The 24713-nt window shown below is 38.4% G+C and overlaps 1 protein-coding gene across 1 annotated transcript in view; it reads left to right on the forward strand.

Annotated features, from left to right (window-relative positions):
* The window catches only part of impact (impact RWD domain protein), a 78308-nt gene that overhangs the window by 48404 nt on the left and 5191 nt on the right, over positions 1–24713 (forward strand). The window contains exons 9-10 of the mRNA XM_088918827.1: positions 1454–1544; positions 14366–14500. Coding sequence (XP_088774953.1) covers positions 1454–1544; positions 14366–14500 — 226 coding nt within the window. The remainder of the gene's footprint in view (positions 1–1453; positions 1545–14365; positions 14501–24713) is intronic.

The raw sequence follows: 24713 nt of genomic DNA on the forward strand, positions 1-24713 counted from the left end.
GGCACTCACGCTGCGCCACCCTAATGCCCCAGTATAGTGATGGGGACACTATTCTGTATAAAGGTGCCAATCTTTGGATGAGACGTAAAACTGAGGTCCTGACTCTGTAGTCATTAAAAATTCCAAGGTGTTTCTCGAAAAGAGTATGGGTATTACTCTGGCATCCTGGGCAAATTTCCCCCTGGCCTTTAACAACCATGGCCACCAATTAATCCCCATCTCTGAACTGGCTTCATCACTCTGCTGTCCTCCCCACTGAGAGCTGGTGTGTGGTGAGTGTTCTGGTGCACTATGGCTGCCGTTGCATCATCCAGGTGGGGCTGCACATTGTTGGTGGTGGAGCCACCTGTACCTGTAAAGCGCTTTGAGTGGTGTCCAGAAAAGCTCTATATAAGTGTAAGGAATTATTATTTTTCACAAAAGGACTAAATGAGAACTTTTTGTATCATTCAGCTATTAACCAAATAATCATGATACACAATGGCTGTTTACTTGTAGCTTTTGTAAGACTCATGTTCCCCCTTTAAACAAAGGGAAATGATCATATATAAAAAAAGAGAACTTTTAATATAGATTAAAAGAGAACAGCAGTATCTCCGAAGTAAGCCTTATCTTACCTACCCAGTTGATCACTGTGACCTGTTTTTATGTGTAGAGGGCTTAAATAACTAACTGAGCGACCAACGTCTAGCTTTGAGCATTGCAAAGAAAGTCTTGATCGTTTAGCACAGCTTATACATGCAACATTTTGATACAGAGCTTTACAAGTTTAAAATGAACAGCTTCAACACTGAGATTATATTCACAGATTATTTTTGATGGCTCAACATCAAACAGTAGGCAAGGAAACAGCAGTGTCTGATAGTTCGGTATTATGATTTTTTTGAGCCAGTGTTGGAAAACTAAGCAATTGCACTGTTTAGGAACTGCTTGTGATACTATTGCCAACCACAGCTTTCATTCTGGGAACCCTGCTGCTGTTGAGTATGGGAAATTCAAATTTAAAGTATTTCATGTTGCCTTTTTTTTTTACAGATGATCATAAACAGTGTTATTTTATCTGCTGGAACTTTTCTGCTTACATTTTCCATAGAAAAAATATTATTACTTATTTCTGAATTGCATTCAGTCGGATGCCTCACGGTTATTTAAAAAAAACATTTCTGTTCTGCAGGACCTTTAATCCCATTAATGGAGCAAATTACTTGCAAGTTCCAAGTTAAATACAGTTAAGTTATTGTTATGGTACTGAGGATAATGTAAGAACCTCAACATCTTCCAAAGGTTGCTAAAAGGCAAATTTGATGACTTGTGGAATTATATGAATGTCTTATCTTAAAAATAATCAGTCAGTGTAACAGTGGATGTGATGTGAGAGGGGAAATTTGACATCCATTCCTCATGCTTGATTTACTCAAAGCAGTCCACTTCATTTTTATCGTTTATATTCCAGAATATACTGTGAAGACAAGCAGACCTTCATACAAGATTGTGAAGATGATGGCGAAACGGCAGCGGGAGGAAGACTGCTTCATCTGCTGCAGGTACAGACGAGTGCTGTCAATCTTGAACAGCGCACAAGTACAGTAGCATGCTTCAGGGTGCGCCGGGACCGGTAACGGGGGCGTACAGTGCTGAGACGTGAAGAAAGGAAACACCGCACTTCAGCCATGGAGCCTTCTTTGGGTGTTCTCCCCAAGTTTGGACGCTCATTCTCGCCTGATTTATTCCCCTTTCCCCACTGCTCCCCGCCCCTTCTCACCTGCTCTGTCTCCTGTTCTCCTTCACCTCGTTAACCTGCTACCCCGGCCCTCTTCCGCACACCTGAAGAAGGCCCCCCAGCTGAAACATTGCGTTTCTCTTCTTTGCCTTCCAGCGGGAATGCACCTTTACCCCTGATCGTTAACCACGTCCTTTCCTGCTGGTTCTTACGGTTGCCACTGCCACACTGTGTGGAGCCATGTTGTCCAAGCAGATACCCTAACGTTCGTTAAGAAATGGCTGGATTAGATTCTTGTATCAGTTAGCTGCTTCAGCTACTAGCAGCCGAACGAGTTGTGTGGGTCAATTGGCCTCCTCTCATTTGTAACCTCTCTTTTGTTCATATTTGCACCTGCTTTCTTACATGATTTTCCTCGTGGTTGTTACACTGGCACTGGGCCTTTGAGGTAAGGGTGTCTAGTAACCCCGAAAAAGTGTAAATTAAATGTGCTTCTGCTCAGCTCTGCCTTACAGAATTACAGTATCTGTTCTTTAAACAGCAGTGAATGATGCTTTGACCTTCAGGTTCGAAACCAACGGGGAGTTATGTGCTGTGACACCTATGTGTTTTCCATATACAAAAGGTGTAAATGGGTGTAAATAATAGACTCCTGGAAGCTGTAAATTGAACTATGGGTCACAAACACCTTTCGGGCTGTACTCCATACAAAATGAGTTTCAGATTGTGTTTGAAAGTCTTGTTTGTGATTTTATATGAATAATTCAAACTCCCATATGGTGCACTTTGTGTTTGGTATTCAAGTCTTATGAGTATCTCTTCTGGCAACTTTGACAGTGGTTGAGTAAATTTTTTGTTTAAGTAGTCTTGGAATATTTAAACACAGCAAGTCAATCAGTCTGCTAAATTTACAAGCTTTATATTAGTCACTTCAGCTTGAAAATATGTAAAAATTGTTTACAGAGGTAAAATGTTGTTTCCTGCTATACATTTTATATTCTTCTGAATAACACATCCAGATTTTCAGAGTTTCTTCTGGCATGTTATGATTAACAGACAAGCCATGGATATTAATTTCAAAATGCCATTGTGGCATGTTACCCCTTCCATGTGAGCTTGCTGTTCTGTGATGGGTCTGGCGGCCTCTGTTGACAGGAACCTGTGGGCACCTACATTGCACAGCCAGGAGAAAGGCGGGGAATACACCCCCCCTAAGGCGAGAAGGGTTTAAGATTGCCAGTGGTTTGAAATTTTCCCCATTTGTAGATGATCTTTCGGGCAGTGGAGTGATTGACTACAAATTGCTTGGAAATGGCTTTAAAACCCTTCCCAGACTGATAGGCATCAACAATCTATGAGGGCCTGAGAGAGCTCTTTTGATCTTGGCATGATGTAGCCACACACCTCAATTGCTAAGACCAAACGAGACCACAGGTTTCTGATGTTTATATAAGGCAGTGCCCTCCAAGTTACTCTCTAATGATGTTCTAATCATTTGCACCTGTTTTGGTGCACCTGATTCTAATTTTAGGCATTTGATGCAATAATAAAAGTAGGGGTGTTCTTTTTCCACACAAGGAAATTGCATTTCTGTTTATTTAAATAGTAAAGATGAGTGCAAAATGTTTTTCAGTGTTATTTTTAAAAATTAGAGCACCTTTGTCTATCATTGATGAAATGACGATCGAATATCCTTTTGTCCAAAAATGTAAAAAAAAAGACGAACCTTTTCACGAGGCGTACTTCTTTTACACACCGCTGTATGTATTCTTCATATCAGTGGTTATGTTTTTTTGCCAATAATCATAACTAATATCATACAGTAAAAACTAAAGTTGTGAAGATTATGATGGCTAGACAACATTTTGTGGTTTTGTTTTATTTAAAATTTTTGCACTCTGCTGGCATGTTGGTCTTGATTCTCTATAGCATCTGTTCTGACCCAGTAGGTGGCCGCTTGCCCTGGACTTCAGGCAGGATGGTAGGTCACTGCTTCTGACCATCTGATTACTGACCTTTAGAGCAATTGCTTACCAGTAGGCCCAGCTGTTGCAGCTATGATGGCATCATTAATTTAAAGTGTCTGTACCTCAAACCCACATCGGTCCTGCTGAAGTCAGGTCTAGCCAGTCTGCTGTGGTTATCAGAGCATTCAGCAGAGCCCTGTGTGCCCTAGTCCTTCTGTTTTTCTTTTTCCAGGTCTTTCAGGGTCTTCACAGTGTTCATTATACGCTGTGCTATAATGAATTTGGCAGCATTTTAAATTGCGATGGTCCCACATTTAGCAAAAAAAAAAATATTTATTGTCAGCGGTGAATCCATCAGTCTATTTTCAAATTAAAGAGAGTATTTGGTTTCCTTATAGTATTGTGTTTGATCCAAAATAATCAACATTTTTTTTCTATACAATTTCAACCTGGCCAGATGTCTCTTAGACATTTTCTGATAATATAATGAGATTTAAACAGAAGCAAAAAAAAACTGTTCCTATGACATTTTGACCATAAGAAGATTTATTGACCCCAGAGTCACCTAGTCAGGTGAAGCTGATATCCTGGCTGCTTTTAATAAACTGCTGGAAGAGATCCTTGGATTAGTTAGCTACTAACTACCATAAAGAAAGACCTGATTATGGCTGCTGTTGACTTGGAGTAATAGGAAGAGAACTAAGGCAGTGACCATCCACTTGTATTAATGGGGTTTTTCTTGCACCCCATAAATGCTCTTTTTTTACAGAGTCCTATGTAGACCACTTCCCTTTTTGAGGTCGCAAAAGAACAGCTGTCTCTTTCCCTAGAAGTCATGAGTAGTTAGTAGTTAACAAAAAGCCCAGGTATTAGGTAAAAAAGTTATAAGGGTATAATGGTGGAACCTACAGGAAAGTGACCATCCCCGTTTCTTCATTAATTTTGTTTCCTTAATTACAAATGGTAGTATACCCTCATGCTGTCTATCTTAAGTGCTTCCAGTACCTGTAACCACTCTTCCTCCTATGCTAATATTATAGAAAACAGAGTTTAGTCATTCCTCACTTTTAGACATGTTACTGATTTCTTCCTTGGTAAAGTCCTGAGTAAAATATTCATTTAACACATCATCCATTTTCCTTTAATCATCTAAAAGTGTCCCATTTTAATCCTTGTAACATTTCATTCTGTACTATTCTTTTGATCTTGTAATACAGAAAAAAATATTTTAGGCTACATGGCAATATTCCTTCTGCCTCTCTTAGCTTTCTAATACCCTTTTATCTCTTGCTTGCCTTTCATTGTATTACTTTCCTTTAAAATAGATACTGTTCTTTTTCTCATTTTATAAAGTGCTTTCTTTCTCCTTATATTGTTCTTGATTTGTTCTACCATTTGGATCTGTACTTTAAGCAGAATGTCTTTAATCTACTGATCTGGTATGTATTCTGTCCGATTCTGCTTCTTGTAAGCTCTCTCTTTCCTTTAAAGCCTACTTTCTGAAATTGTAACTGGATCCAGACTGTACAGCTTCATAGTATATTTTAAAGCCGATCATATTATCATAGCTCTCTAGTAGTTCTGCCACCTCTTTTTGTCAATACTCTGTTTGATTGTTTGAGAAGACTAGACCAACGGGGATATTTCTATTAGTAGGTGCTCTGATAAACAGAGTAAGAAAGTAGTCATTAGAAATGGGTATCATTTCAGTTTTTGGTGTTGACATTCCTATGGGTAGGAATGATATCAGTGATAACCATCTCTTCCTTTACACGTTACTAATTCATAGTATTTCATCAAATAGATTTGATAATCCAAGCTCGAGTTTGGTGGACAAATAGTGTCTGAGATGCTTGATTCATCTAGTTCCGGTATGTTTTCTGGTTTTTGCTCCAGCCAAGGTTTTCATCACAGGCTGATATTAGTTTTCTATTTATAACATTTTTAGTTTTTTTCACCCATTAACAGATTGAATGGGATTGGGAATTGATATTATCCCGGCATCAGCTTCTGAATTTCAGAGCTGTCTTCACTCAGGTGTGTTGGCGGGAAATGTCACCAGCTGAAAGGGAAAAGGGCTCATTTTGGCAGGATAATTCACTGTCATTTCCATCTGTGTCTGCTCATCATAAATTGATAACCTATTAAGAGCTGTTTAGTTACAAATTGGGGTAAGCAATCTGAGGAGATGCTGATTAAAGTTCTGTACAATGAAGCTGTTGAAGACAGTCGCCTTGAAGTAGGGTAAAACTTTGGGATGAGAAAAATGTAAACCCCAAATCTGATTGATCTTTTGTTTGTTTAATGTCACCAGTTAGTGCTGGAGATTTACAGGTCACCGAAAACAGAAAACGGAAGTGATAGTGGTCCCCGAGATCCAGGGCTGCAGGGCTGGGAACTGCGAGTCCAATGTTCCTGTGCCTTCATGCTCTTTTTAATGTATAGAGCCACACCTCTGTCTCTTCTATATCCTTTTTGAAGTGCTGACTATCCAGTAATTATTCTATTATTTACCATCACTCTCTGTTAGCCATGTTTCTAGATTCCATTGCTTTGTAGCTGTCTCCCTGTTCAACAGTTCCATTTTTTCTATTTCTATTCTAAAGCTAATTTAATGATTAAATATATTGCCCTTACAGTAAGTCTTCGTTAAAAATGTATACAATTGCTTGGCCCCCTGGATGGTTGGCTATTGTGTCTGCTTTACGTGACAAGATAAGTGACAGCTGAACAAATGCTACAAAGAATACCCATTGTCTTAACTTCAAGAATGGTGCATTGCGAGGTATAATTTAAACCTTCTGATACGCTGACGCGTAACAATATCCTATTCTTTTCATACTTGGCAAATGTCACTTTTGTTTGCTTAATATTCTTTACCACAGGTAAGGCCTGTGTGCTCACAGCCCTTCTCTCTTTAGATGTCTTTGGACAGTTTTTTTTTTAATGTAATGCTGTTCCTGCTGTTTTAAATCATTAAGTCATGGCTTCCAGCCTCAGTGAGAGTATTTTTAGTTGATTGGATAAGTCTCCTGCCTGACAAACTTATAATTTTCTTTGAACATCTTGGATGTTGCCTTGATTGTGGACTTTGATACTCCAGAGTTCTTTGATACTGCTCTGTAGTCATGTCCCTTTTTACACAGTTAAAAGCACTTTTCTCAAGCACCAATCCAATGTTTTGTATTATGCATTATACATGTTGCAACACTGTGGCAACTCTCTTTTCACTTTATATGCAGTACATCTTTATACATATAGTAATAATTTTTCAGATAGTTTCAATTCTGGATTTACTCACCATTTATAACAGGAATCAATGATTCCATCATGATCTAATATGTGAAATGACTTAAGAACTACAACACTATTCTTATATTTCAGAAATGTATATTTAAAAAATATATATATTTCAGTTCGAAAGAGTCAGCATTGATGAGTGGATTCCAAACCACAATAAAAGTAAAATGTACAAAATTTCCAGGGAGGCACAGCGTTCAAAACGAGGCAACAAACTCCCGATGACCTGCGGGGCCTTATGACGTTGTAAACAAGCAGGCTTGTGAATACATCTCTTTTAGTCCAATAGAAATATTGCTCTCGACTTCAAGACAGTTTTGCAGATAAATGGAATTTAACTTTGCATGCAGATCACGTTGGAACATTTCTGTGGTGAAATATCTGCAGCACAACCTGTACTTAATTCGCTCGTACATCGCATTACAGTATATTAGTCATTACAGGGACTAGCGAGCAGGAAGGGCTACATAACGTCACAATCCACACAGGGGTTTGCGACAAAATGGTCACTTACAGTTCTTTTACAAAGATCACAATTTTGTACTTAAATTAACATTCGTAAAAAAAATTATATGGTCAAATATTTTTTTTACTCCGATTTAATAACTGGTTTGAGAAATGTGGACTGCAGTTCCCCTTGAACTGTATTAAGCATTATTTTGTTATCTGTACTTAAGTAGAAAGAATTTCTCCATTATGGTTGTGTTTACTTTGAGGTCAAGCAAGATTTCACCTCAAAACCTTCTCTTGGGGATTTTCCCTACAACACAATGAACCAAACAGTGCACTTCATACTGATCCTTAATTATGAACTTATTTCTCTGAAGCAAGTAAAAAACATGAAAACAAAGGAAATTATGGATGACTAGAATTTCCAAAAAGATTGATTAGGTTAAATTAATGTAAGAGATATAATAATGTTTCTGATTACTGATCTACAGTGTTACTCAAACTCAGCTGTTTTGTTTAACTGATAATCATTAGAGATATGCTGTAATAAGCTTTTACTATCTATCCATCAGGAGACAGCCACTTATTGCTGGTAAGAGTCACTGCTACCCGGAGTAGCTGTGGGATTGCTCTGCTTGAAACCCCAGCTAAGGTTAGGGTTAACACTACTTAGACACTTTATTACGCTTAGTGCTGGATTTTGGGCCCCAAGGAAAGTTTAGAACAAGTGGTAATTTGTTTGTATCTGCAACTTTTTTTTTCTGTGAGTTTTGGCCACCTTCTGTGTGTTGTATATTGCAGTGTTCAGGAATTGAATTCCAATCTGAGTCAGATCAAAAGTTGTAAGGAACCCTGTTTTACTGGGTAAACTCTCTTAATTTTGTCATTTAACTTGCAACTAGATGTATAATTGGAGTCAACAGTTAATAGTTCTTGTAACCCAAAACCTACACTGGCCTGAAATGCCTGTTGATTTCAATACCATTTTTACACTATATTTCAGCTAATTTAAAATTTTACTAAAGGAGAAACTTTATTGAAGTACATCAATTTCTGAGAGCTTTTTTCGATGTTTTTGCTAGTTTTATACCAATACTTTATGGTTTGAGGATTAACATCAATTCTGATGGCTGGAGGGCTTCAGGGACAGATGGCTGGATTGCTCTGTTGAAACTCGACCTAGGGTTAGGGTTAACATTCCCACACTACTTACAGTAGACATTTTTTTACGTCAGTGCTGGATTTTGGGTCCCAAGGAAAGCTTAGAATGAGCGGTAATTTGCACCTATCTGCAATTTTTTTTTTAGGAGAATCTTACTGGAATCCTGGAAGCACAGGGTGGAATACAGGACAAAACACTACATATGATTGCAAGTTCATCACATGCCAAGTATACAGGGTAATGAATAGTGTAATGAATACTGCAGGAAGTCCTGTTACTGTTATTTTACATTTATTGATTTGGTTACACTTACTTTACATTAGGCTTTATTAATTTCCCTTCGGGATCAATAAAGTCTTATCTATCTATCTTTATTGCATCTGTAGTGGGACAGCCAAATCAGGAGTGTAGAAATAGACCTCAGTCACCAGAGGGCGATATTGAGACATGCCCAAAGAGGAAAATCTGACATTTTCATGAGGAAATCAAGAAATTGGTGAACTCACACTCACATTCACTACACCTGTGAACTCACGCTCAGTATAAATAGACACTCAGAGTAGGCAGTAATTGTCTACACAGAACCTCACAAGTGTTCCTGACAGTGAGATGCAAAGTCTCAGGGCGAGATTAGTTGCAACACAGGGGAGCAGGATTTAAAACTAACTGGTTAGGTTAGTATTCTGGCATCCGCCTGTAAGAAGGATGATGGTATTGGGTGGCCAAATGGGTTCGACTGAATAAGGAGATTTCCCCTGCTACTATCTGTTTAAAGGGTGAACTAGGCATGCCTTCATTCGGACTAGCTTTGGGATTGGAAGTGGCCCATTTGCAATCTAATCTCCTTTACTTAGGGACAGAGTAATGTGCACATGTTCTTGCAATTAGGGAGATTTACAGCATCCTACAGAATGTTTCATTAAAAGTTACACACAATGTTATCACGAAATTCATATCCCTTTACCACTATTGACGTACTGTATCTGTTGGGCAAAAAAGACAAGACAGATACACAAGTGTTCATAACATTTGTCACAGTTCATATTATATACATAACATATAAAACCTGTTTTAGATTTAGACCTTTGAAATGTTTCAGTGCTAGAATTTGGATTGTGTTAGTTTTAGGGTAAAGGTTTGAGTTACTTCAAAGCATACAGTATATACAGTACTTTTGTATTTTGTAAGAATGGTCATAATTTGGTCTGAGTGTTGTTATAATATGAAGCCTCTATGAAGGTATTATTATTAAGACTACATTCAGTAAAAGATCCAAAGGACCCTTTACTATTGATTTCAGTCTGTTAGTTGTCATTTTAGCTGTTTATTTTGGACAAAATCTAGCTTCCTATTTGAATACTTCTTCTTGTGCATAAAAGTCTGAGAAAAATATGCAGTGTAAAATAGAGAATTACTGCACATTCATAAGTTATGTAAGAAGGTTTCCAAAGTTCACCATAATGTGCTATTGAAGTATAGCAATGAAAACCAGATACCTTCTGTAATCTTTTAAATTTTGCCGTACTGTCAGTACTAATCAGTCTGTAGGGAAAAGGTTGATTAGTACTCACAGAACTACTGTACAAAATTGCACTTACAATTAAGTTGTAATATTAAACCTTTGTTTTCTCCCATCACCCAGAAACAAAGGATCCTTGTGTTCCTGCCTTATTTGTGAATATGCTTGGATCACATCAGATTATAGCAGTGTACCCAAAAGAACAAACAAGCAGCGGTTGTTTCAGTCAATTTAGATGAACCAGCATTGTCATCTTAACTGCTTAGTAATAGCCGATATACAGTTGACAGAGGAGCTGCACTTTTCATCGATGGTTCATGTCTGACCTGATGTTAGAGTCTAAACAACAAGAACAATGTACTATAAGGCTTTTCATAATATTATATATTCACCTAGTGCAAAGTGTAATGATGATAATAGTTGCAGATAAAGCACTGTGCATACTGTATGTGTTTGTAGGGATGCGCTTATACAAGGATCTTGTGGAGAGCGTTCGGATTTTTTTTCTGCACCGTGAGTATAAATGCTTTGCTATTTATACTTGACAAATGAGAGACACAATGTATGCAGTTTCACTCATTAGTATTCCCATCCATTAAAATGCATTTCCTCCACTGGTATAATAAAATGTATATGTGTTGCGCACACATCTTTTGAACCAGTTTCCAATGGAGACTATAAAAAGACATATGGTGTGTCATATTGTAACAGGTCCAAATGTAGGTGAAGCGAGAACACAGGGTCCCTGGCTGTGTTATTGTTTCACAAGCAATACGTAGCTGAGTGTTGCAATGATGGAGAGATTGTCACAGATTGCAAACTGTAATGTTCCCAGTTGATGAAATGAAGTTTTTTTTCAAAGGTTGTATGTTAGCAGTATTCATTGACAGTGTTTTTGGGCTGGAGGTAGTCAGTTATGAGTATTCCCTGCCAGTCCCAAAAGACAGTGAATGTGATCTGTAGTGGTTTCAGTTTCCAACTGGTGAATTCATGTTTCGTCACTGGTAAGTGTGCGATGAATGAATACACCACCTTTCATGTCTCCACTGACACCATCTCATTGCAGATGCTAAACATTTCATATTTGTGTTGATCACATATCAGGGCTCATTCGATCTGAGGGTACGTGTGGCTGAGGGTTGGGAGTAAACGTGCAGCTCATCCCCAGCCGGAATTCAATCAGCCTCCCTCAGCCATCGTCCCGGCTCCAGTCCACTCAGTGCCTTCTCCAGCAGCTGCGATCTCCATTGCGCTGAGAGCCCTCGTCACGGCCCCCAGTGTGAAGCTGGGCTCGTTCCTGGATGGGATTCAGTCCGCCTTTTCTCAGGCACTTTCCAGACCCTGAGATCACACAACACGCAGACAGACAAACAAATCTGGTGAGCCTGAATCCAACTCTAGGTACTGAGATCCAGGGTTGCATCTCTGGTCCCATTTAAAGTCAAGTGCCCTGTTACACCTGCTGCTCAGTATTCCCTGCTTGCACAAACATGCAGACATTTTTATTCTTGCATTGAAAGTGTTCACGGAAATGATCTGGAGACTGATATGGGCTGATTTACAGTGCCAGTTTCTCTCTGTGAAAGTGTTCCAGCACACTTGCTCAGTAGATGCAGTGTTTTCTGTGGTACACGGGGCTCCAGACTTCGACGCATCATTCAGACCTTTCTGGTACTTTCTGGACAGCTACACCCACTGTCACACACTGGAACGGGACGTATTCTCATCTTAGTCAACATCTTTGACTAAGTGCATTATCCTTGAGTGCATACCCACAGCCTCATTGCTCTTCATTGCGGGGAATTTAATCACTTTTGTGCTCAAACATGCTTTCCATGCATGACACCACCTATACTGGGAAAGTATTGCCCTCCAATGAATGAGATTGCAGTTGTACGCGCATTTCTCTGCAGAGGACTGTTAACTCTGCAGGTAGGTGTTGACACCCTTTAAAATAAGAAAAGTCTGGATACGTTCTAACCCCTTATATATAAAGTATATTTTCATATAAAAGCTGTAAATCATATACTGTAACCTTTAGTCTGTAGAAATTATGTCACTGTCTTGCAGAAAGGCAGGTGACAAATTTTAAACTGTGAAATAACTATTAGTTCTGAAGGCAACTTCATGGTTCAGTCAGCCTAATGGGATTAATGGGCTTGGATAAAAGCCTTTAATTAGATTTGATTTATGAATTCATTCTTCATGCACTGAGTGTTAAGTACTTCATTGCTTGCTTTAAATCGGATTTGTTGCTAATGAGACATTATTGCTTGGGTATCAGAATAAAAGATACATAAAAATGCACTGAAGACAGCTCACTGATAAAAACATGCTATTTTCTTCTCAGACCCATATTTAATATGTAATCCTGAAATGTATTTCTTTTGTACCATCTAAAAAGCCTCTGCATATAGCTAGAAATTGACAAATATTGTATTAAATAAATGTGGTGCATGCTGAAGCAATTATGAAGCCATTATGATGGAAATCCCTGAAGAAGAATAAATTCCTTTGCTGGTTCTTGAATGTAATCCAGCGCAGAGGAAGTACATTCTTCCATAAACCCGTTGGTACTTCACTAATTAATTTTCTACTTGTGTTTCCTGCAGGAGCAGGTGATTAAGCCAATCTAATTTTTTACCTTTTGTTATCTTTTCAGGGTGTTTGCTTGTCCTTTTTTATGAATATTTTTGGTTAATGTTTTTTACTAATCACATTGGAAGATAGATGTAATTTAATGTTCTCCACTGAGTGAAGACTACCTTTGAGGCAGTCTATCAAGTGGATACATCAAGTGGATACATTGGCAGGGACAGTCATTTGAAAAGATGGATAGCCTGTAAAAATGTACATATTTGTACACACATGTATGTACAACACCTTCTGTACAAACAATTATTCCTGGAATTCAAGATTCAAAATTTCCACCACATACACCTTTCCAACCCATTTTTCATTTAAGTTTTCATTTGTAATTACTTTTTTGACTGTTCAAGTATTTGTGTTACGCTTGGGGGTTGCGTGATACAATGTATAAATAAAAGTAAATCAATTCTGTTTTATAATGTTGTGCATGATGGTTGGCTGCCACTGTCAGTTTTGTACAGACTATGTACTGGTGTCCATTATATTTTGTACGTCTTAGGAGAATGGCGCGATTAAGGTAAACTCCTTACACTCCTCTCTACTCTACTCTAATGAGCGTCTTAGTCTTATTTGTTGTATGGGTTTGCAGTGTTATGCATTTTTCACTACTTGACATCATGTACACTACGTACGGTCAGAAAGGATTTGCTTTGTGTGAAAGTTGTCAGGCGGTCAGATTAAGGGTTGACCAAGGACAGAGACAGCTTGAAGGAAGCAATCACATTTTGATAACAAATTGAATGGCCAATCTGTTTTTCTTTGTAAGTGAATGACTGCTCTGAGAGCAGTGAATCTCATCAAAATTAAAAAATAAATGTTAAATGTGGGCATCACATACTGTATACTAATGGAAAAGAGCAAGGCTTGGTCATTCCGCAGATACAGTGGAGTTGCAGGGGCAGCAGCGGACCCCTCCTGCAGGCACTGTGATTCATGTGCATGTTTGATGAATGCAGCCTCGCAGGTGTCGGCTGACGCTGACGTCACGCAAAGCCACATTGTCAGCAGTGCCGTCAGCGCTGATGCAGAGTTTTTAACTAATTAGTGAGACATTCATCTTCCAGCTGTGTGGATCGCAGTTTGCATCCAGCCTCCCATTCTTTTTTCTCTTAATAGATATATGTCACCCCTTCATAAGTGGCACCCTACTGGCTGAGAACTCTACCCCTGAGATGCTCAGGGATAATTTGTTATCCTTCTACGGCTGAGCTTTAAAAGATGTTTTGCTTCTTTACCAAGAAATAACTGCATTTTCAGGGCAACATTTTGAAATGCCTTAGATTAGTTTAGAAAGATGGACATAAAGTCTCAATAACGGGGATAACTGACATCAGCAAAAAGCATTTAATATGTTTTTCTTTATATTCCAACTGTGGCTTCTGCTAAAATAGCTCATTGAGATGTTTTGTAAGAAGCTGAGGTGTCAAACTTAAAGATTAAAGTGTCTAGCTTTTATCACTATTAACTTGTCCTGTGTAACTGTGCCTGTATTCTTATCCAATACATTTCGGCCATTTGTATAGAACATCCAGTGTTTAAATGGGTGGATAAGATGAAGAATGACGGGGCCACATGTCTGTTTTTCTGTCCCTGTACAGATTTTAGATGTGCGCAATGTGATGGTGGTGGTGTCCAGATGGTATGGAGGGATTCTCCTTGGTCCAGACCGTTTCAAGCACATCAACAACTGTGCCAGGAACATACTCGTGGATGAAAACTACACCGAGTCAGGGGTAAGAAATGTTTGGAACAGATTCTCTCCAGTTTTTTTTTTTACAGTGTCTGCAATCGTATGAATATATTACAGTTTTTGAAGTGCAATATAGAAGTGTATAATTTATGATAATGAGCAAAATTACCTCTAACTTAAATGACCAGATTCTTTTTTTCCATTTACCAGTCATTTAGACATTTTCTCTTGTGTAATCTTGTCACACTTGGTATCAAACTGATTGTCAACATTTTTGTGATGGTAATCATAAAGTCGCTAGATGTTTAGTAAAAGAACTACACACAGGCTTATAGTTCTACGGTTCTGTACGCACACTTTCTACAATAGTAAAAAATCTAGAGTTAAAAGTATTGTTCTGAAATTCAGTGAAATTACAAAACCAGAGGTGAACCCAGTCCTGGATTCTGTGTAATGATGCATGATGCTTATATTATGATTGCACATTAAGCCATCAGCATCGTGCCGATATGTCTTAACAGATCATAAAGAGCAGCTCACAAACCTGAGTACAGCATTGCACATTTTTTCACAAAAGTGATTTGCAGTTTTGATTGCCTGACGAAAACTTGATTATTTGATATGTTTGTTCTTGTCAATGTTAATGTCATTTTAAAAACTGCTAGCATGTTTTTGTTTTTTGAACAATGTCATGATAATATAGCATCATTCCTTGTGGAAAATTTTAATTTGTCTGGACACAGGTGTTAAAAAGCTGTTTAAATAGCTAGCAGGCTAAAAGGTTAAAAGCAGTGTTTCCTATGCCAGAGATTTGTATTTACAGTATTTTGTTTTGATCTGTCTAACGTTAGTTTTCAGGATAGGATTTTATTATACCAAGTATTTGGTTCAAGTTCAAGTTTTAGTTCTAGTTTATTGTCATATATACCTGAGTACAATAAAATGCTCACTTTTGTGTTTTCCTCACATGACAAATGACATAATGGATGACATAAAAGATGAGATAACATTGACATAGCAAATGCCATCACCTGTCCTTCCTCCATTCCTGTTCACTTTTTACACCTTTCACTTCAGGCTCTGAGGCATGTCATCTGCAGAAGTTTTCGGATGACTCTGCAATTGTGGGGTGTATTAGTGAGGGGAGAGAGGAGGAATATAGGAGCTTGATTACCAACTTTGTGGAGTGGTGTCATCTTAACCATCTCCAGCTAAACACCAGCAAAACTAAAGAAATGGTCCTGGACTTTCGAAGGAATAAGTCTCCGCTGAACCCTGTTTCAATCCAGGGTGAGGACATAGAGGGGGTGCAGTCCTACAAGTACTTAGGGGTACACCTGGATGATAAGCTGGAGTGGTCTGTTAACACTGACACCCTGCACAAGAAAGGCCAGAGCTGACTCTATTTTCTTAGGAGGCTCAGGTGCTACACATTTTTTGTGAATCAGTGGTGGCAGCGGCCATCTTCTACGCTGTTGTGTGCTGGGGCAGCAGCATCATGACAAGAGATGCAAATAGGCTCAATAAACTTATCAAGAAGGCTGGCTCTGTGTTGGGGTTGAGCCTTGACCCCCTGGAGGTGGTGGCTGAGAGGAGAATGCTGACCAAGCTCACAGCCATCATGAACAACGCCTCCCATCTGCTTCATGGGACTGTTATTAGGCAGCGGAGAACTTTTAGCAACAGACTGCTCCAGCTACGGTGTTCAAGGGAACGTTTCCGCAGGTCCTTCCTCCCGGCGGCTGTCAGGGTGTATAACGCTGCCCTAGGATAGGACTGTTAGCCCTTCATTTGCTCATCTATGCACAGCATGTTGCACCATTGTACTTTTTTTGGACACTCAATCTGTATATACCTATGCACTTTTTGCACATATTTTATTGTTTTTACAGTGACTATGAGCATATTTTGCACATACCTATGTATTTATTTCATATTTATTTTGTATCACTGTACGTATTTTAATTTTTCATCTATTCTGATGTCTGTTTTTGCTTGTCTTGGGATGGACTGCTGTAACACATCAATTTCCCTTCGGGATCAATAAAGTCTTATCTATCTGTCTGTAAGAACATTGTAGCAGCTGTGTATAAAATTCAGCAGTGGCGGTATTTTCAGTTCTGTGCAAAACTCAAGTGGTAGAAGTATTTTGAGATCAGTGCAAAACAGAGGGGTGTACGTGGGGGAGGTATCTCAGTGCAATGTAAGTGCATAATCAGGAAAAATTTTAAATTCCCAGATTAAAGCATTATAACCAAGGCAGCAGTCCTAATCCGAACATTAGCCCCACATTCCCGTCTCCATGAACAGACATTGACCACGAGGAGATTGAAAACATTCTAGGACTCCACATAGCCATGGGTCTTGTGCCTAAGCCTACACATCTCATCCACTGGTGCAAGACTGCTCAGAATATCAGATGGGCTTTCAGTTTCTCTAATGGCACATCCCGGAGCTGCTTCTGAAGGTTGAGCTCCTGCTAATTGCGTGGAAAAAGCAGGAGAAAGTAGACCGTCTACTTCTGCAAAACCTGCCCTAACAGACTAGCCCTGTGCCCAGCAGCATGCATCTGGCAAAAACTAGACACCTGACCAGTAATACTGACACATGGCCTGTTGGTGTAATTATTAGGCTGTCGTCATCACTATTATTGTTCTGGTCATGGAAAAGGATGATTGCTTCCAAACAGCAGCCAGTAGCTGCTAGAAAGCGATTCCTGCAGCTCCTGGTTACATGATCAACACATTATCTTGATAAAAATGAACCACAAGGTGATAAAACATGAAAAATAAGTGAAATAGAAATGTGATCATTTGTTATTTTGTGTTATTTTTATGAAGGACTGGGCCATTTTCTCTGACAATTGAGGTTTTTGTTAGTAGAATCTGTGACTCATCTTTGTGTGGTGCTACTTTAACGCGTGTTGCAAGCGAACACAGTCCTTGTGTGTCTGCGTGTGTGGGAGTGGGAGTGTGGGGATGCAAAGAGCCACAGCACAGTCCAGAGAAGGTTTGAGGTGAGTATTCCATTTCCAGAGAGCACTGGAGGAGACGCACACAAGTTACAGCAGTGTTTATAGTCAAACTCCAGTATGAATGTTACCAGTCACTGTATGTTATTACCATAAATGTAGGTTTAGGTGAGCATTTCACTAATGGCACAGTGACCCTCCTTTCAGCTCTTTCTCTGTACAACAACAGGTGTCTGTTGAAAATTCCCTCAAGCCAGGTCAGGAGTAATGACCCCAGTTCAGAGTCAGATTTCTAAAGGGGTTGGGGGCTAACATTAACTTAGTATTCATTTATGAATTAAATTATCCTGTTCACTGAGGTGTTGGCATTTATATAATATATATTATTTCCTAGCATAGTTACTCAGGATTAGAGATCATTTGTCATTTAATCTTTAATACCTTGATGGTAGGAATTAGTTCGTTGAAGGGAATAAAACTCATGTCAGTGTATTATATTAAATGTTTTTTAAATATTGATTTGGCTCTGTCAAAACTGTTTCGTTGCTTCTCAGTTGAACTGCCCATTGCATCCAGACTCTCTCTATCAACTACTAGTGCTGAAGCAGAGACCGAGATTTGTATTACAGGGGCATTTTAGAGAAGAAATAGACATTATCTAGTATTCTACCTTGTGCCCTTTGGCTGTCAGGTGAGGCTGTGGCTCTTCATGACCCCTTTGAAAGACGTGACTATGAGGAATGGATGGGTAAAGTAAATTGAGGTGCTTGATTTAGAAGCACTCCATATCTCTCATTTTAGTCCAGGTTTGTATGATTTTTCTGTAAGGTTGCAACTGTGATGCTCGGATCATTTCAGGTGAGACAGATCTGTCCGCTTTTTATACATATCAGAATAACTAAAGCACATCAAAGCTCTGCTGTAGAAGCTGCCATTTTCTGCAGCCATCTGCTCAACAAATCATGCATTGAAAGCGCTTCTTTTCATCAGCCACGGTTAAAATGTTTCTTGAAAATCTTTCATGAAATTGTTTTTCCTCTTTTTATGAGGCGTGTATGAGGAAGCATCATTTTTGAAAATGTTTCCTAATTTGTGCTTAACTTAAAGAGGATCAGTGTCCATAAATGGACCTCATTATACTGGCTGCCAGTGGGGAAGGAGAGATGAGCAAGAACAAAGCTACAGGACGGGCAATTAACATTTAGCTACCATTTCTGATCCAACCCAGGTTATTTTGCCATTATGTCTTTATCCTGAGATTTTTTTTTCTTCAGTAGGATCAAGGATCTCTTCTTTTTTTGTTTCATTTTTGTATCTAAAGATAAAAGCCTTAGAAACAATGTTCGGACTTTGTGAAACCAAAATAACTTTTTGTAGGAAACTGCTATTTACACCTTTTAAGCACTCGTGAAACAATAAGTTATTGAGTTATTTTCTGGGACATCCTGTATCAAGATAAAAAATGTCTTCTAAAAGAAATTTTTTTTCTTTTGATGAACAGAGGAAAAATGGACTTCTACAACTACATCAGATTCATTGTCTTTTAACAACAGTGTTTAGAAACGTTCTTCAGAATGCCTCAAGTAACTTAAGTTAATTTTGTATTAGGATTGTCAGACAAATAATATTTATGAAGCTAAGAAATCTTTTTAAAGTAGTTTCTTTATGTTAATTTTGAAACAGCAGTGTATTTAAGGGAACTGTCACTCACTAGTCAGGTATTGGAAATTATTAAGAATGTATTTTTTCCTTCATAAGCATAGGTTCATAAGTATGAATTCAGTTTTAAAATCCTGCTGCTTTTCTGAAGTTTTTTTTTGTCACATGGTAATCTGGGTGATTCATAATTTAACCTGTGATAAAGTAAACTGTAAAGTATTTATTCCTGAGCAATATAAGAATTCAACATTTTCCTATGTGTTAGTAGGACAGGTTTTTTCATAAAGAGGAAAATGTGGTTCTTCGTTAAGAAGATTTTGCAACCCCTCAGGGCTGTTAGCCTTATAGTAGTGTTTTCTCACAGTAATGTGGTTCTCTAGCTGTGAGCCCGAGTCTAGCCCTGTGTTTTCTGGTCGCCTCCTAAAACATTTCTAGAGGAACATGAAGCATTTGTGAGTGGTTGGGATTTCCATGTGAGATGCTTCTCACTCTCGAGGAATTATCATGTGGATTCATGACCCATCAGCAGGACAGGGTAGGGCCAGCCTCTGGAGTACAGGCTCTGTGGCCTGCTCTATGGGTGGAGTAATCGTGAGGGCACTGCAGAAGGTCCCATTTAGTACTAAGGATATTTATAAAGAGAAGGGAGATCAGAACTACGTATAGCACAGAAACACTAAAGTAGGCTTCTGGGCCGTATTACATCTCAACCTAGTGAGGTGCTAACCTTTTGGTGTGAGTGAACAGCTCTGCTAATCTCAGGAATAAGCTGTGCTCCTGCTACTGACCCCTGAAAGGAGCAGGGTGAGAGGTGAAGGACCTTGAGCTGTGAGCCTGCAGGGCATTAGACAGTGACTGTGCATGGAACTGCTCTGCAGGGCGGAGGGTCCTGCAAAAGCAGAAACCCTCCTGAGCAGGAGAGTGACGGGGAGTGAATGAAGGACCTGTGAGGACTTGGGCAGCTGAAAACGACAGCCCAGCCAGAGGGACAGGAGTGCTTGCCCTGCCCCTCAGGTGCCCTGTGCTGGAGACACAGGAGTTACACGGCAGAGACATTGAGGGTTGGAGGGCAAGCAGGGGTGTGCCGTCTCCTCATGATTTACTGAACTCTCCAGTGCTGCTGATTAACAGCTTAGCTTTTAATCACTATCACAGAAAAGCTCAGACCCAGCTAATCCAGGTAGGCCGGATACTGTCATTTCCATGGTCTGGCGATGGCCAAGGGCAGTGACCTCGGTGCAGAATAGAAAAAAATAGTTTGGCCTTGCCAGGGCTGTTTCAACAAAGTCCGTTTCACAGACCGTGCAGCGTCTAGACAGAAATTATAGATCAAAAGATACAATTTCTTCTGTTTTTAATAGGAGAGAAGGTTGCAAGTGTCAAGTGTACATTGCTTATGCAAAGCCATGTCTTGGTTTTAGTACATAATCCCCTTGGCAACAATATCTAGTTCTTCTTATTTAAAGCAGGAATTGGTATTTTGAGAAAAAAAAGATATAATAAATAAAACAAATTTACTTACAATAAATAGGGTTTCTTAGGCTCTTTGAAATATAGACTTCTCTTTTTTCCTGATTTCTCAGTCTACACATTTTTATGAAGTCTCAAAAGTGTTATTTTTCCAATAAGCAAGTATTCAGTAAATTAACCTTCTGCAGTGTGTGATGTGAGAGGTGTCAAATGTTTCTCTTTGTTTGGCCATTGTGGTCACGCAAAGTGCCCATTAGAAAAACAGACAAAGAGTACAGCCGTTTGTTAAATAAGAAGGCGATTTCATCAATAGCCTTTGGTAGAACAGTTTCTGTATAGTTAATAGCCCTTTAATGAGCTTGAGATCTAAAAGAAAAAGCAAGAGAACACTGCTTTTTCCACAGTAGCATGTATATCAAAAGTACATAGCATTTAAAAAAACAAAATGGCTATATCTTCCCTTGCTTTATTTATTTTTCTTTATTTTTAACATTTACATCCACACATGCAGAATATAAATATATATTGAGCATAAACATAATACATTTACAAAAGGTATAACTTGTGTGACTTACAATAATATATTTTACAAAGCAATTAATCCATATTAAATATTAAAACAATCCAATGGATAAATGCAACATATATTTGAAGGTAAAGTAAATGCTTCCTGAAGTAGCCATCAGTTTTATCAATCTTATAGTAATAATAATTGCTTTCACTTATATAGCGCTTTTCTGGACACTCCACTCAAAGCACTTTACAGGTAATGGGGATCCCCCCCACCACCACCTGTGTGCAGCCCTACCTGGATGATGCACCAGTACGCTCCCCACACACCAGATCTCAGTGGGGAGGAGAGCAGAGTGATGAAGCCAGTTCAGAGATGGGGATTATTAGGAGGCCATAATTGGTAAGGGCCAGTGGGAAATATCACTGTAGAAAAGACACAAGGGGTTCCAGCTGCTCTTAAATGTATTATTCTATCCTGTAAAGATGCAGCAGATCTTTCAAGAGATGTGTGTTCAGTTGTTAGGTAAAGCTGGTGGCTAACGGGCTTGTTTGGCCTGTGCTTCTAATTCAGTAAGACCATGTTTGTTCGTATTGTGACGGACAGAAGTAAACGCTGAGAATAGCTGGATAAAATTAAGCTAAAAATCTGGGTAGATTGAAATGGTTAGTTCAAGATTCCAGATGTCATTTTTAAAATGTACTGTTGTATTTTGTAGAACTTATATTTGTAGTGGTTTGATATAAAATAAGCTTACTTGTAAAAAAAATAATGTCATTTTGACTTTAAGATCATTCAAAATAGGATAATATTTTATAATCTGATACAGGACAAACCTTTTTCTGATTAGTACATTGTCTTTTCTTGTTCTTTTTAATGTCATTGTACAACAAATTCCCAGAGCTTTCTTCACAAGTGTGTTGTTCATTTTTAGTCATTCTTGCTTTTGGGTGGCTAGAAGCTGACTATTGATTCATTTTCACACATGAAACTTGAAAACTTACTTAGAAGTGTGTTTTGCACAGATGGGTCTAAAACTGAGATCAGCTATAGTCTCTAGGAGTGTTGTCTGCCGCCTGTGAGGTTGGGCACATCGTGGCCATGTTTTCGTGTGGGTTAAAGCTGCAGACAATGTCCTGACCGTGTCTGCAACAGATAATGGAGAAAATAGAGCTATTTCAAGGAATCAAAAACTACAGGAAGCTGTTTCATTACAGGCTCTTTCTCCCTCCATTGAGAAACATTTATAGTTTGTTGTTGAAATACAAGAAGTGTGTTGTGTTATTTTAATTTTATAGAGTACCTCTTTCTAATTGCCAAAAATATTAGTGTCAGTAGGGATGAGTAGTCCATTTGGTAGTACCTCCGAGGGTGGGATCTGATGTCAAAATAAAGATTATACTTAAATTGTACTTAATAATTTAAATACTTAATATTTACACTTAAATGTCTCAATTTGGAGCAAATCTAAGAAAACCTGAATATATTATTACATTAATAGAATCTGGCTTAGATAAGAAGTGTGACAGTGCACAGTGACTTCAAATGTATTCACCCCCTTCCCAATTTGTTGAATTCCAAATCAATTATACTCATTTTTAAGGGAGTATTGTTAAACAAAACATTCATGTTTAAAATTATCACTTCTATGGGTCAAAGAGGTTAAAAATCTGTGTGACTTTTGAGTGCTATTGAAATTCGTATTGCACCCATCACAGTAATTAGGTTTAATTCTGGATGCTGCACCAGTGTACACCGAAATAATCCTTGTTGCTATTAAGAGAAAAGAATGCCGTTGTTTTAAGCAGCCAGTTCTTGCAAAGTTTTCAAAGGGCAGTTTGTTTCTGTTCGACACTTACTGTCGTATTCTGTTATGTCCCATTATGTTATTAATTTTCATTGATGTTTCTTTCATTTATTGTTTTGTCTTTCCACACTAATATATTCCTCTTGGGCAGGGGGTCATTGTAAGCAAAAACATGTTTTTTCGGCTGATTTTCCTGGTTAAATAAAGAATTACTATAAAACAAGCTGGATTAATACATCATCAGTGTTTGATGTATTAAGTCAAACTAATGTTTTGTTTCACACCTGAGGCTATCAGAGTTTGTTAGTGATCACTTACAACACTAATAAGTGATAACAAGAGTGCCTGTGTAATGCTGTTATGGTAATCATATGCCCAGTGACTAAACACACACCAGTGGTTAAACAGTAAGATGAATAAGATATTTGGTGACATTTTTCAGAAACATACTCCTGGTTCCATAATCCTCCTAGTACTATCCTAGGGATAAATAATGGAACACAAATGCCAGTGCTGTCTTATGTGGAAGGCACTTTTTCACAAGAATTGTCAAGTGTAAGAACATAAGAAAAAGAAAGCGCCTGCTGTATAGTACATAATTACTACATACTACATACATACTTATGTCCGAGAGCTAGCTAAATAGCATTTCATTATACCATATACCATGTATATGAGTGTAATGACAATAAACTTGAACTTGAACTTGATACAGTAAGTAGTACATAACTTGAACATAAACTACAAATATGTATATATCGTACATAAGAACAGTTACAAATAAGAGGAGAATATTCAGCTCATCTACCTTGTTTGGTGGTTAGTAACTAATTTCTTGAAGTAAGCCAGGGTATTGACTTCAGCTACGTGGCTGGGCAGCTTGTTCCAAACTCCCACAACCTTCGGGGTAAAGAAGTATCTCCTGTTCGTGGTTTTTGAAGTGCACTTTCTCGTAGTTTCCAATGGTGCTCTCTGGACCCTGTTTCACTGTTCATTCTGAACAAGACTGTGTTTACTTTACCTATGGCTTTCAGAATTTTTAATATTTATATCCAATCCCATAGCAGTCATTCCCATTCAAGACTAAAAAGGTTTGTTTTTTTCAGCCTGTCAGTGTGGAACATTCCCTTGAGCCCCAGAATGTTTCTGGTTGCTCTTCTCTGGGCTGCATACTAAGCAGCAATATTTTTACTGTAACACAGTGACCCAAACTGTACCGTTTTCCAAACGAGGCATAGTTATTAGTGCATTATACAATTTAAATACGAGATTCTTTGATTTAGTTGCTACACTGTTAACTATACAGTATATCCTAATATTGTGTTTGCCTTTCTGATTGTTTCCATTAATTGGCTATTCACTGCTAATCCTCTTAATTTGCTGTTTTCTGCAAAGTTGACACATTTACTAAATAGATCATGAATATAAATTAAAAAGAGCAGGGGTCCTAGTACAGACCCCTGCGGTACTTTATTAATTAAATCACCCCAGTTTGAGCATTCACCCCTTATCTGTACCATCTGTTTTCTATTTAATAACCAATTCTCTATTCAAACACTTGCATATAACTGAATGTCTGTTGTTGGACACAGTGTGTAGACAATTTAAATGCATATGGTGTAAATCTGTACCGTCACCAGAATAGTGACAAAGCTGCTTACTGAAGTGAATGTGATCTCATTTTTCCATGTTTGTTTTTAGACAGTAGGCAGAGGCAGCTTAATTGAAGCTGTTATTACTTTGAACAAAACTCTGCTTCACCAACAACAGTCTTAATTCAACAAAAGTTCCTTAATACTCAGCCAGTAAGTGCCTATATTGAATTTTCTTACACTTCA

The sequence above is a fragment of the Atractosteus spatula genome, chromosome 6, assembly GCF_055471065.1.
Source record: "Atractosteus spatula isolate fAtrSpa1 chromosome 6, fAtrSpa1.hap1, whole genome shotgun sequence".
Taxonomy (NCBI): Eukaryota; Metazoa; Chordata; class Actinopteri; order Semionotiformes; family Lepisosteidae; genus Atractosteus; species Atractosteus spatula.